At 39.4% G+C, this 15,177-nt stretch overlaps 1 protein-coding gene across 1 annotated transcript in view; it reads right to left on the reverse strand.

Moving 5' to 3' along the window:
- IFT27 (intraflagellar transport 27) overlaps positions 1-15,177 on the reverse strand; it is a 33,374-nt gene that overhangs the window by 5,481 nt on the left and 12,716 nt on the right. The window contains exons 5-6 of the mRNA XM_063427448.1: positions 1,724-1,841; positions 995-1,104 (exon numbers count right to left, since the gene is read on the reverse strand). Of these exons, the coding sequence (XP_063283518.1) occupies positions 995-1,104; positions 1,724-1,841 (228 nt within the window). The remainder of the gene's footprint in view (positions 1-994; positions 1,105-1,723; positions 1,842-15,177) is intronic.

A 15,177-nucleotide genomic window follows, 5' to 3' on the forward strand; every position in this document is an offset into this window, starting at 1 on the left:
TCAATGAGACATGTGCTTTAGGAAGGTATTGAGAATTCTTAAGTCACTTCCTTTCACAAATGACCACATGTAGTATCCGCCTCCTAGAGATGACCATTAGGTATTGGTTATGTTACCTCTGTGGGCGGATACTAGATGGGAGGTTATTCAAGGGGTTACCAGAAACCTGAGAGCAGTTTCATGACTGGGTCGGAAGAAGCCAGGTGTCTTTAGAGGTGCCCATGTAAATCCATTTAACATGTGGCAAGGAACTCACCTCATTGTTCTGTGTGTTATGCTGATTCAATTATCCTGTGTAAGCTGCTGAATCTCCATGAATAGAGCCAAGTAGATTTCTTACCTGAATGTATTGTTTATAGCAGTGTGTGTTTTTTTAAAGTATTTGTTTTTTTGTGTGCTTGATAATTGTATTCCCAGTAAAGTTTTGTTTATACTTTCATCAAAAAACTTTGCCTCTTGTCTGTTCATTCAAGATATTCACTAATATTTATGTGATTGACCAGTATACCTTTTATTATTTTATTTGTGGTATTATTTCATATTTATGAAATTCAGAACTTCATAAATATAAAGAAATTACTTAATTTACCATTACAGACGTTATGGGTGTGCCCCCTGATACCAATTTTGGTCTATATTCTGAAATGGAAAAAAAAAAAAAAAAAAAAAAACTAGTATGTTGACATGTCATCAAAATAAACAATTTAGTGAATAAACCACAAAATACCTGACCAGCATCTCACCCACGCTGAATACTTACCTTGATAGTAAAGTATTCTTATTATGCTACTTTGATCTTCTGCACTCCAAATAACAAATTCATTTAAAAAATGGCTTTGGTATGCAATCCCAAAAATAACACTTTATTTAACCAAAAAGAAAAACTAATTTGAGACAACTTTCATGGGGCTTAACATTATTCTGAAAAGTAGCGTTAGGAGTGTTGTTGGGGATTTGATCTAATCTGTACAAAAATATAATCCAAAGCAATTACCCCAGACGTCTCAAAATACTCCAAACCGTTTCTCACAGCCCATTCCTGAGCTTCCATCTTGTCCACTGCTCTGCGATCCAACAGATCTGTTTTGTTACCGACCAACGCTCCTATAAGTGTAATTGTAAAGACATGACAAAAATAAATAAATAAATATTCGAATTTAGAAACCAAAATGAACGGTGTTGCAGAAAAAAATATATTAAGGAATATCATTAGAAATAGAATGAATATTAAACTATCAACACAAAGAATGCATCAAGAGGAAACAGCTTCTATAGAAGTAAAAGCAAAGAAAGCATCAACAAAGAATCAACAAAAGTGTGATAAAAGAAAGAATATGCAACTCAACATAAAATATTGGCAGACACAGAAATACATAAAACGTTTAAAAAGGAACAAAAGGAAATCTGAGCCAGATATAAAGAGACAGAAGTGTGAAGTGGTTTCCTTGAACTGTGCGCATTGTATTTTACCTGTTATCAGAATAAAGCACAAGCTTTTACAACAGCGGAACAATGTCAAACAACAGATGGAAAGGCAAGGCACAAGAAAGAAATAAACCAACAAACAGCAGCATAAAATAGTACATCTAATACAGTCATGCGAGGTATAGGTAGCCAAAATAATAAAATAAAGGATGGCTGTTGACACAAGGTCATGAATGGGAAATGGCAGATGTCATGCTGGACTTGTCACAACAATGAAAGTATTTTTTTTGTCACAAACCCGGCAGCTGAGGACAGGATGTCTTGGATCGCACTTTCTGTAGCCATTTGGCACAGCTATTGAAAGATGCCTCATTTGTGATATCATATACTAGGCAAAAGCAACCAGGCTGGTCCCACTGAAAGAGACAAAATAGAAAGCGTTATCTGTAGCATGGAATTTAAAGGAACTCCGACCACTCTAACAACTTATTTAAAATGAAGATGTTATGGTACTAGGAGGCCCACAGGCACCCTCTCATCTTAATGGGTAAACCATTCACACATGGTTTAAACCCAAAGGATGCCTCCAGTGCAGGATCTGCAGTTCCCCCAGTAGCAACCGACTTCTGAAACTAGCTGGCAGGAAGCGCTGAGTGCCACTAGGCAGGAGTACCGCTAATTGGCTAGAGCAGTCAGCTGACACTCTAAGCCAATCAGTAGCTCTCCGTTCAAAAAAAATATACTTTCTTTTTAATGAATGGGAAGCTATTGACTGGCTAGAGTGGTCCGCTGATGCTCTAAGCCGATCAGCGGTACTCCTGCCAGGCGGCACTCCATGCTTCCTGACAGTCTTAGAAGTCAGTTTCAGTTCCAGCACAGTTTAACCCCTTAAGGTAAGAAAGTGCCCAGGGGCCTCCTGGTACCATAAAAACATAATTTTGATGAAGTTGCTATGGCGGCTGGAATGTTCCTTTAATATATTGGATAAAGGAATTCACAGACAATAGAAGGATCGCTGACACAAAGGGTGATGTGAACTAGGAGTTAATTGCTACCAACTGCAAAACTGTAGTATCACTTTACAGAAGATGCAGAGATTAATCCAACACAGATATCTCAGCTTCTAGGAGAAGAATTGAAAAAATTAGGAAACATCTTTTTACCTCCTTTCCGAGTACGGAAATGAGCAGATTACATATTCATGTAGACTTAAACATATCATCAGTTATGCGTTTGTCATGCAAATGAGCAATTATCTCCTCAATATAAATTCATCCGGCACATCCAGTGCTCACATAAGCAAGCTGCATGTATCACCAAAATGTATCTCCATCTGGACGGAGTCAAGAGCTACATTGTATTCAATTCAAAAGGGATATTCACGGGTACATTGATGCATGGCACAATGCAATACACACAATTATAGCAATTATAACCCCTAAAACAAAAGATTGACTTTTTTCCTGTAAAGGACATATTAACCCTTTAAAGGCATGTGGCCAGGCCTTTTCTGCAGTCACATTAGCAGAAACTCGGATTATCTTACTACATCCCTAGACACTCATGGTGTTCATTACCCAATCCCTACAGACCCTTAGAATGGGAAACACAGAACCCGATATGAGGTTCAGTATAGCCCAGTGCCTACTGAATACCATAACACTGCATTCCCTCTACCTTCACTCTTCTATTCGAATACTCTCCCACCCTCCAATTATCCTCTCATTGCGACCCCTCTATTCTAAGTGCATCATTTATTACATTCGCACTGTTGAAGCACAGGAGATAATAATAAAGTTTTATGGCTCTGTATTATGTACACAAACTGCAGATAATCCAGGTATGTTGTACAGGATCTTTTAAGCACAATCGTTGGGCTGACCACAGGATGAGGGAGTGTCACCTACAAGAATCACGTTCACACAATAAAGAGTATGTCTGAAGTTACATTTGCTGACTGTGTATTATTGCTACACACATGCACAGCCTCCTATATAATGTACGTGTACACATATTCAGAAATAAGCCACCTTTCAAAAAATGCATGGAACATTCTCCCATATGCTCAGTGCACCAGATTCCCGGTGCAGTATTTAAAACATGTAAGAACATGTACTTAAAAAATGCCCTTTGCAAAGAAACTTAAACTGCGCTTATGAAGTACTGGTAGTTTAAGCCAAGCTGTATAAAATAATTGGCAGTCCAGGAATGTCTGTGTGAATGGTAGAGTGTCTGTGTGTGTGTGGGGTGCAATGTGTGTGGTGTGTGAGGTGTGCAGTGTGTGTGTGGTTTATATTATGGTTGTGGGGGAATCAAGGAGAAAATCTATATTTTTACTTAAAAGGGAAAAAAAATGCTTTATGCAAAGTGAATTACAAACCCAATCTCTATAGATTTGTGAATTCAGATACTAGATCCTAAAGACATAATTAGATTATTAATATTTTAATAACAAAAAGACAACAATGTTATACAGTGCCAAAGTTACATAGAAAAAGGACATACAAAATTCAAAACAGGCAAATGCAAAAACTATAGTGTGAAGAAATGCTACAAACACAGCCAAAAGAACTGTACTATCCCTGGTCACCTTAAACTGCAGGATAGTACTCCGAGAGAAAAGCGCAACCTCAGGCCAATCACATGGTGGTACTGATCCTCGGATTGAATCTCAGCTTTGGATGGTCAAATTATTTACCGGGTTGCGTTTCTACCACAACATGGGATCAAGACGCTATTTTGCCTCAGAGACTGAGTATTTGAGGATACCAAATGTGTAGGGGCCATTATTGTATCTCCATGCTTGTCTGGAGGTTGGTAAAATTAGCAGTACTTGATCTGATCATCTCCCAGACACAGAGGCACCTAGGTGGGATCTCTATTGTGAAGTTAAAGGCTTTATGCTGGGGGTCTGTGTATAAAAGTTTTCCCCCTTCATCAAGTTTCGACTGATGTTTGGGATGCGGCTGTTAATCATTAACGACTTTTTCCACCACGTCTAGTTGTTAAAATAAAATTATTATTTATTATTTATTATTGCCATTTATATAGTGCCAACAGATTCCGTAGCGCTTTACAATATTATTAGAGGGGGATTTAACTATAAATAGGACAATTACAAATAAACTTACAGGAACAATAGGTTGAAGAGGACCCTGCTCAAACGAGCTTACATTCTATAGGAGGTGGGGTGTAAAACACATAAGGACAGGAGTAAATTACACTTGAATACAGAACCTACACTAGTACAAATATTATTGAGACTCTTACAGAAGGCCAATAGGAACTCCTATTTAGGTCCAAGGAAAGTTCAGTTTGACCCGAGCTGGCATTGAGTTATACAGTCGTTCTTTATGGTTTCCAGCAAAGCCAGCTCCCGATGATCAGTTTATCATGCCAGAGTTATTTAGGTTACGGATGTGGACTTATCTCTTTGGTCCAGAGGTGGGGTTCCTCTAAGATTCAGAGATGCTTATCTATTTTTACTGCAGATCCTGGCTACATGTGCACAGCAAGGGTTATAAAAATGTCAGTGTAAAATTTAACATTACGCATAGCATACAGGCCAATAATCTGAACCAGTACATGACAGTCGTATACAGGCTCTATATACACTGATCAGCCACAACATTAAAAACTCCGACAAGTGAATAACATTGATTAGAATGTTACCATGGATGGAACTTGTTAAGGGGTGGCAGCAAGTAAAAAGTTAGTTTATGAATTTCATGCGTTGGAAGCAGGAAAAATAGGCAAGCGAAAGACTTTTGACAAGGGCCAAATAGTGATGGCTAAACGACTGGGTGAGAGCATTTACAAAAGGCAGGTCTAGCTAGAGGTCAGTATAGATTGGTAAGCACCTTCAAAAAGTGGTGCAAGAAAGGACTATCAGTGAACCGGCGTCAGTGTCACGGGTGCCCAAGGCTTATCGATGCACAAAGGAAGAAAGATCTAGCCAGTCTAGTCTAGTCACACAGAAGAGTTATTGTAGCTTAAATTGCTGAAAAACTTAATGTTGGCCATGATAGAAAGGTGTCAGAACAAACAATGCACTGCAGTTTTCTGCATATGGGGATGCGTAGACACAGACTGGTCAGAGTTCCTATGATGACCACTGCTGTAAGTGCCTTCAATGTGGATGTGAGTGTCAGAACTGGACCATGGATCAATATAAGAAGGTTTCCTCATCTGATGAATCACTTTTTTTTAGATCAGCTGGATGGTTCGGTGCAAGTGCGTCGTTTTGTTATGGGCAAATGCAAATATTACAAGTTTTAGAATGAAATGTTGTATTTCTTAAACTGTGTACTTTGTCTTTAAGAGATATTGCAAATTGACAAGGTGTTAGAAATGGAACATATTGTTTTTCATAGATGTTAAGAATAAAGTAAAAGAAGTGTTACTTTTTCATATATGAACTACGGTAACCCTAAAATGGAGACACCTAAGGTATAAATAGGTGTACTTTTAAATGTTAAGAAACAGAGGAGAGACTTAGAGACAGACGCTGCTCCATCTTAAAATGACAGAGAGGCTGATATGATGACATGTTCATAAGGGTATGTTAACCTATTAATGATATTTGCAAGCATTTAGTTTAATCTTATAAACTCTGCTATAATGGATTTTATATGTCTATATTTATATTTTTATATAATAAATATCTAAAAGACAAAACTATTGCTTCCAAGACAATCCTTATTTTATATTGTATTCCCAATTATTTATATATGTTAAATAGAGGATCTCTTACACTATATAAAATTATGGCTAAAATATCTGTATGGTTAGCCCTACTAAGTTCTATGCTTTAAGACATTATAGTAAATAAGGGAACTGCCTGCGTTTAAAATTGGCGACCACGAAGGGACTTGTACTTGGAAGCTTTAACTATAAAATAATAAATACCTAGGTAACCTCTTATACGTAAGAGAAGACACAATACTTTGTCATGGCACAAATCTTGAAATATCAAGAATCTAATGAGCTATTTGTAGCCCAGACTCAGAGAGAGATCTTCATCATTAGAGATGATTTTAATGTGAACTTGTACAAGGCACTTTAAGTTCAGGTGCCAGGTACATTGTAATTAGCATACAATGCTGAAATTTTGTGGATCTTAATAAATATCATAAGAGAACAAAAATACATATTTGGTAAACTCCCTGATATGCCTAATACACCAGCACAGCATGGCCCATTAGTTCCAGGACAGAGGATTGCAGGCAGGGGGATATGTTCTCTTTGTAGCTGCTTGGTATGCATGCGCAGGAAAAAGATTAATGCAAAATGTTGTCAAAAGAAAAGTGATAAGACAGAGCAATGAAATTTGAAGTCTAATTCCAAGAATGCAAAGAAAATTGCATTATGGCTTAATGAAAACATTCATGCCACATAAGCAACAGACAGACAGGATTTTAACATCCACTATATAAGAAAAGTATTATAAAACAGTGAATTTCCATATTGTCAGTTACGCTAGCTGTTGATTGAAAATCAGGAATTATAACAGCACAACTATTTTTGGAGTCTGGAGTTTCCAGCCAAGGTTGTGGAGATAGGAGACATGTAAACATTCCAAGGAATTGCACAGTCGTGAGAGATTCCCGGATTTGGCGAAGTTCCATTAACTTGGGGTTAACAAAGTATATTATGTACTGAAAGAGTCGTAGTATAGCCTTGAAGCTTGTTTATGCATTATTGTTATTGTAATTCATCTGGGACAAAATGGCGCAAACATATTATGCACTGAGGTTATTGCTTAAAGAAACATCTATGAAAAACAATATGTTCCATTTCTAACTCCTTGTCAATTTGCAATATCTCTTAAAGACAAAGTACACAGTTTAAGAAATACAACATTTCATTCTAAAACTTGTAATATTTGCATTTGCCCATAACAGTTTACCTGGGGAAGAGATGGCAGCAGGATGCACTAAGGAAAGAAGGCAAGCTGGTGAAGGCAGTGTTGTGCTCTGGGCAAATGTCTGTTGGGAAACCTTGGGTCCTGGCATTCACGTGGATGTTACTTTGATTTGTGCCAGCTACCTTGAGATTACTGCAGACCATCTACACCCATTCATAGCAATGGTGTTCCCTGATTGCAGTGACCACTTTTAGCAGAATAATGCACCCTGCCACACTGCTAAAATTGTTCAGGGATGGTTTGAGGAACATAAGATTTCATGGTGTTGACTTGGCCTCCAAATTCCCCAGTTCTGAACCAATTGAGCATTTGTGGGATGTACTGGGACAAATCTGATCCATGGAGGGCCCACTTCAAAACTTAGGACTCAGAGCCCCAGAGTTCGTGCCACTTCGCCCACCAGCGGCACCCTACGCGACAATTACGACCTGAACTTAAACACAGGGACATTTCTATGCCCGCACATATCACTACCCCTCGGTCCCCAGGAAACAACCCGAGAATGGTGACTTCATTCATTCAATATTGCCGACGGAACCCGATTATTAGCCGGACTCTCTTCACACATATTTTTTCTATCCTGCTCCACACATAACGGGGGCTGTTGACAAACTAGGGGGGTGCCCCGGAGTCCAACGATCCCATTAACAATTAACCAGAGTTTACCCTAGCTTTGATACCCCCTGCAAGGTACCACTACACACTACTACCCAGGACTCACGGTGCCTTGAACACACCTGTTGGAACAACTTAGCTAAACATCACTCACCATACAGACATTAATCCTCAAACATTGCCTGTATGAAACTTAGGTTAGGAATTATCACCCCGATAGGGGAAAATGTTCATCTTATGTTATTTGTTTTCATATTTATAATTTTGTCTACGTATGATGCTCTGAATTAACAATCTATTGCATGAACCGCTCATGTTACCCTTGCATGCTAATTACGTAGCCAAAACAGAGTGCAAAAGATAGAATTGTTTTTGTGGTGTCCTTATATTTGGATTGTCCTGCCTAACCTGACTCTTATTTTAAAAAAATGTGCTGACTATGATCGTCATATTACTGATAATACTGTTTCTAGCCTTATATCGTTGTTACTGTTGTGTATATTACTAAAGCAATGAAAGCATTTGTCTAGGGAGACCGCTAAATGCAAGGCAGGAATGCTGGCTCCACCTCTCTTTTTTGTAAATTTTGGTATACGGTGCCCACAACACAACCAGAATCTATAAGCGACCTCTAGCTGTACCATATGGCATGCTTGCTGTAACAGACATAATAATGTTATGCCACTTCTCAAAGATGTACCATATTTCATTTCTCCTATTGTTAAGCCTTTACTCACAAAATGTAAAATGCGCAATTGTCTCTACCACAGTTTCACTTGTTTATTCACACATGTACGCTGTTGTGGCGTTTTATTGATATATTTGTACTCACCTGCGCAAAAAAAATTAAGAATTAAAAAAAAAAACAAAAAACTTAGGACTCAATAGATCTACTGCTAATGTCTTGGTGCCAGATACCACATGACATGTTCAAAGGTCTTGAGCAGTCCATGCCTGAACACATCACAGCTGTTTTGGCAGCACGAGGGGGACCAACACGTTATTAGGCAAGTGGTTTTAATGCTGTGGCTGATCTGTGTATATATAACTCTATATAGATATACAAGAGAGAAAGGGAGTGCGTGTTAGTTCTTGGAAGGACAAAATGTTTTCCGTATGTGGCGGAGTAAACAACACATGCCTTATAGGATACAAGAGCTATTTGTTAAAGGACAGAAATATACGGCTTCCAAATGGGTGGCCCATACCATTTCTCAGCAGGCAGAAAAACGGATTAATTGATTCTATATAAAAAACTAAAATTTATGCTTACCAATAATTGAATTTTAACGTGTGTGGTCACGGTTTACAGCAATCCATTACTAAGGAATACTAAATAACACAATTGAAAAGTTAGAAAAAATTAAACAAAAAACAAGAAGCCTTGATGACACCAACTCCCACATGAAATTCCCCAGGTAAAGCGATTCGCTTTACATGCTATTTTGCAGGTTTTACTTAAATTACCAGTAATCCATTTTATCCCTCTATTCTTCTTGTCTTTTTTTTAATTCACCTTTGTTTTTTTTTTCTTATACATAAGAAACAGTAAGGACTAATTGCCAGACACTTGCTACACCTCATTGTGAACAATAATATGTCCTTCCACTTAACTGTAGGTACACATGTCCACCAGAGTCTCTGGCAAATATCCAAGACACTTTACCATGTCAAGGTAGTACATTTGTTCTTGTTTTTCCTTTTCCCTTTGGCCAAAATCAACACTACTGTGGCACAATTCTGGAAGGAATTTCAAACTTAATTCATCTAGGGGGAACTGACCAAGTCATCTTCTCCCATGGCAGCAGCAGTTTCATGCTTCTTGACACACACGCACAAACAAATCCATATTGCGATATATGCTCTCACACAGACAGGTCCAAACTCACACACAAACACACAACTGCAGCACTAATTAAATGTGCAGAGTTAAACCTTTACCCAGAATATTAACCCTACCACACGTTGCTAAGCCTTATGCATTAACCCTGCACACAAACATACCATCATATACACTGCCAATGACATACATTCCATTAGCTAAAGTTACCGTATACACTTTACCCTCCCATCAACTGTAACATGGCTGAAATCTGCACAGAGACGGCTTCTCTTCACTGGAGAGCCTCACAACTGAAGTTTTGACACGTGACTACAGAATGTAATCTTACTTTATTAATAAGGCTGGCGGGAGCACACAGTACATGCAAAAACTGCTAAAGCTGGCCAGCATCCTCAATGACAGTAAATAAGGGCTTATTGCGGCCATCAGAAATTGGTGATATGTAGAAGTATGTCCAGGACTTCTAAAAATACTTCTCTATTCAGGAATGGTCTAAGTCAAACAGCCTATGAAGCAAGCCTATGTGTGATAGAACGATGCAGCAGATTACGTAGAAAAATAATAAAAAAAATAAAATAAAATAAAAGTTAGGCTGACAGGTGATTACTTGAAGACACCCGATTTAGAACATGCATAGTAATATTACATTGAGTATTGCACAATGTATCCTGGCAACTGCAAGTGTAGGTTTATGGAAAATGCATTGTCAATTAACTAAATGAACGGACACAACATACAGTACAACCCTACACTTTTGGATTTTATTTCAAATAACTGGCAGTTCCTACTTGATTTATACATTAAAGGTGCTGGGATTGTCCATACGGGGGAACCAATTCATATACGAATACATGGAGATTTTGAGCAGTGGATTTTTAATCCTATCTGCATAAGGGAATCTCAATTTTTAACTACAACTTCAAATATAGACTTGTCATGGTGGGGTGTTTTGAACTTTTAGGATTCTTGAGACACCAAAATAATGCACACAGGTCAGGAGATCTTGAGCATTCATTGAATGAGTGATTAGTGAAGGGGGTATGTGTGTGTGTGTGTATGTATGTATATATACATTTACATAAACACACACTAAATATATATTATATATATATATATATATAAATAATATAGAAATCTTTAATTTACTTTTAATGACAACAAGGGGTGCCTACATACTTGTAGCGGAGCCCTAGTCCTAGCAGGGACTCTCCTCCGCTGGTTTCTCCAACATACACTGAGGAACAAATAGAATACTCAAAGGGACAGCCAAGCACGGCTCAATAATCCAGGAATCTCCCACCTCCTCCCCAGCAACTGGACGACACTCCGCTCTGGGGGTATAACTGGTTTAAATGGGGCCACACACAGCCTTTTATGTGAATCCCCATGCAAGGGGTTTCCAATTACACATTCCAGGGGCATTCCCCACTGGACCTGAGAGTAGACAGACTAAATACACAACATAATTACATTAACTCTCAGGTCCAGGACATGTACCATAATAATCACCCGAAAATATACATTTACCCACAACATACCCCCTTAAGTCCTATATCCCTGGATAGAATGCATCTGAGTGCCCAACATATCCAAAAAGCGCTCAGATTCCACGAACGCAGGCGAAACGTCACCGGGGTATAGTTTAGACCGACTGAACACGAGGCGCCTGCCCAAAAAGGTTCCATGAAATCAGGCTGTGTGGTGGGTCTCTTTCGGGAGCATCAAATATAAGAAAACCAATGCATAAACTGTTCATGCGTACATTCGTTCTTTGTATCTTGTTCAGGAGTTTGCTCCCCGAACACTCCTCTGTTCGTCTGAATCCCCTCGAACATAACCAAAGGTGGAAGTCCCAGCGGTGTTCGTGCTGTCGAGTGTCCGATTTTAGTTCCATAGACTCGATGACCAAACACCACTGTCTCTATTCGCACATATGAACGGCCACGCAGCCGACTGCTTAGAATGTTCGTGTTGTTGCGGTTTGTGGAGGTGTGAACAAGGGTTACTTGGGTTAATGAGCGGCACCCTCCACTTTTGGATGGTCTGGCGTTCGGTAATTTGTTCGGTTGTCGAACAAGACAGTGTTAGCATGCAAGGTGAATAGTATTTCCCGAACAGCCAGACGAACAGGGTAAAAAGCAAGGTAATCCTAAGACAGGGGGAATCTGTCCAACACATGGACTATAAGCACAAAACATAGCAGACAAAAAGATACGGACAGCCTATAGCAGGAATAAAGGTGATGTCCCGAGGTTCATTCTGCTACAATATTTTCACACAAACACACATAAATGAAGTAAAATACATGTGAGATCTGATTTCCCATCTCTGGACCAGTTTTTAAAAAAAATTATAGGTTTTTATGATGAGAATGCAGTAGTAAAGGCACAAAAGAGCTAATTAGTCTGGAGATACAGAGATTTTAAAAATATTTGATGCAGCCATGGAATTGGCAAACGTAGCAGCAAGAACATCTGCAAGACATAGTTTGTGAGTCTAGGTCAACAGACATCATTGTCAAGAAATTGCCATAATTGCAAAGATAGCATCTGCCGATATCTCACAAGATCTTTAAATATACTCTGGCCATCCTGGGAGAGGCAGGTTATGTTTCTAGTAATTCAATAGCTTGTGGGTCCTAATTATCCTTGCAATCACTTTAGGTAATTAGTCCTTTGGAAGTAGACTGGTAACGGCCAACATGTGTTTGGTTCTAGATGAAGTCATATTAATACTCCAAGCACCATGGTCACTTCAGTGATTTGAAGTGGTTGTGGTTCCTGGAGCCTCTATGTGCAACATCACACTATGAAAAGTAGCACATGCAGCGTTTAACCCCTCTGGTATATTTACATCGCTGGCATTGTCACTGGAGCATATTTTGTCAATATTGTGTATATTGGACGTCTGACATCAGCAGGTGCACCATGCTGGTGACAAGCATCAAATGGCGGCACATCCCTCTGTGCCACCCATGTCCTTGTTGCGTTTTACCCACTCGATACACTGGTCCGGCAGTCCTCATCTGCCATCCCAATTATCCCTTAAACTTTGACTTCCCAACCAAGCCGATCAGGAGAAAGACACTTATGTGACTCCAGTTTGGAAGGAGCGCTGCAGGTTTATGGCGACCCCCTACTTATGCCAATACGACACCTAGCGTCATTTCCGGTTCCATGGGATTCAGGTGATCACTGCAACCACATCCCCAGACTTTTTTGGGGTAGGGGTGACATGGACTAATTAGAGTGCCCCAAAGAATTTACATAAAGTCTTATCATCAATTGTATCTTCAGTATTTATTTTATCCTGATCTAGAATGCCTAAGCTAGAATTACAGTTTTGTGCTATTTTTCTTATAAGCCTGGCCAATCAGGTCTTGTAACACATTTCCTATTTTTGCTGTTTCTGACCCAAGACTTGTGAATTGGGTAGTGTAAACATGAGAGTCCTCCCTTAAGCACACCCTTTCCTTACATCCATTCCCACTATGGGGAGAGACATCGGCACAGGATGGTCAGGCTGCGGGTGAACTTTAATTCACACTGGATCAGAGGTAAGTTTATGCTTTATTTTTTTTACTTTAACTAGAGGGAGGTTCTTAAAACACAAGGTTAATGGTTGCAGTGCCTCTTTAAATAACTTTTGCTTATGTTTATGCAGCCCTAAGCACGCCTTGCGAGGCTGTGACATACACAGCCAACATGAAAAAAATAATTTAGTTATCAGATCTAACAGCACAGTTTGCTTACTTTAAAAGTTCTTATCTCCTGCCCTGTTAATTGAACTATAAATCACACATGAGGCTCCTACAGGCTCTGGACTATTAACAAAGTAAATTATAAATTAAACACATTGTGCAATAAAGGTAGCGTAAAAACTCAATCTCTTTACTGGAAGTGTGTAGGGAGTCTGTGTAAGTCACAGGCAAAACCAGACTGGCCCACTGGAAATTTACCAGAGAGTCGCTCTTGTCCAGGGTCAGTACCGATTAGTGGCTCCCCAGCCTCCCCCTACCACAGCGCTACCTCCACTATGTCCCCCTCCCTCTGCACTGCAAAAAATATGCAACCCGGCAAAGAGTTTTAGCTGCTAGGTGTGCAGGGTTACCGCCATGTAACCCTAGCGCCCATACAAACATCTATTCATGTTGCAGGCAGAGGATGCCATAACCTAAACTGGTATTCCAACATCCCCCTGCCTGTTAAATGTTAAGACCTCCAAGCATGAGCACAATCGAGCATGAGCATCACAGAAAGCAGGAACATGAACACCCCGTTAATGGACACGTATCCCTACTCATCATAGCAAGTCAGGTATGCTCCAGCTGGACTGTTATCTGGTAATAAATTGTGACTATGTGTAAACTGGTATAAGTTTGCAAAAGACAGGGGCCACAGCTTTGTAGGTGCTCCACTTCTATAACAGTCAACTCCCGTCCACCAACAGTGTGCTTCCCCAAGCACAGCACATTTCCACCAACACACTGGTGTTTGAACCTTTACTTCCTAACCAGCGCTGGCAGCACTGGCTAGGGAGGATCCATAGCAGCCACAGTTCATGCGCTGTGTTTGCTTTGCTTGAAGAGCAGAACGACTTCCTGTACGGAGATTCTCCTACTCTCCCTATGACTCGGCTCTTCTATGCCGTAGAGTTGACTGACAAATAAAAAAAAGACCTCTTATTAAATAGGTTTTTCTGCCATACAATACGTTTTAACGGCAATTCTGCTAGCATGATGTACAGATAGAATGTACATAGAATACATTTATGTATAAATAGAAGTAGTAATTTGAGCTATTTATGACAGTATATATTATACATACATTATTTTAATCTATAAAGCGGCAACAAATTCATCAGCACTATATAATAGGTGGACTAACAAACAAGTAGTCACAACAAGACAATCTTGAAAAGTTTCTGCTGCTCACTGAGTTTAGAGTTTAGTGGAGTTGGGGGGGGAGGGTGAGGAGATAAGACAGCTGGAATAGTGGAACGTAGCTGGGTTACAGTTACACGTGGTAAAGGTTTGGCCAGTCTTGATTTTGTGCTGCCGAAAAGATTTGCTGGTTTGAGTGAAGATGTTTGGAGCATCAGCTCAGGAGTCGTTGTACTGGAGGAAGCTGTTCCTTCTAACTGCCGAGGGAACAGGCCCACTGGTTCGGGTGGGATAAGAAAAGTTAGACAGGTTGTGGTGGTAGGGGGACTCTATTTTTTTTCCCCCAATTCTTTATTTATTGTCAAACAGACAGTATAGCAGTACATTGACATATCAATTATGTGTTCGCAGAAGCCTGAGGTGTAAGCTTATATATTTTTGTTTGTCTGTTTTTTTTTTTCTTTTCAACTTTAACGATATAACATA

This window comes from Pelobates fuscus, chromosome 7 (assembly GCF_036172605.1).
Source record: "Pelobates fuscus isolate aPelFus1 chromosome 7, aPelFus1.pri, whole genome shotgun sequence".
NCBI lineage: Eukaryota > Metazoa > Chordata > Amphibia > Anura > Pelobatidae > Pelobates > Pelobates fuscus.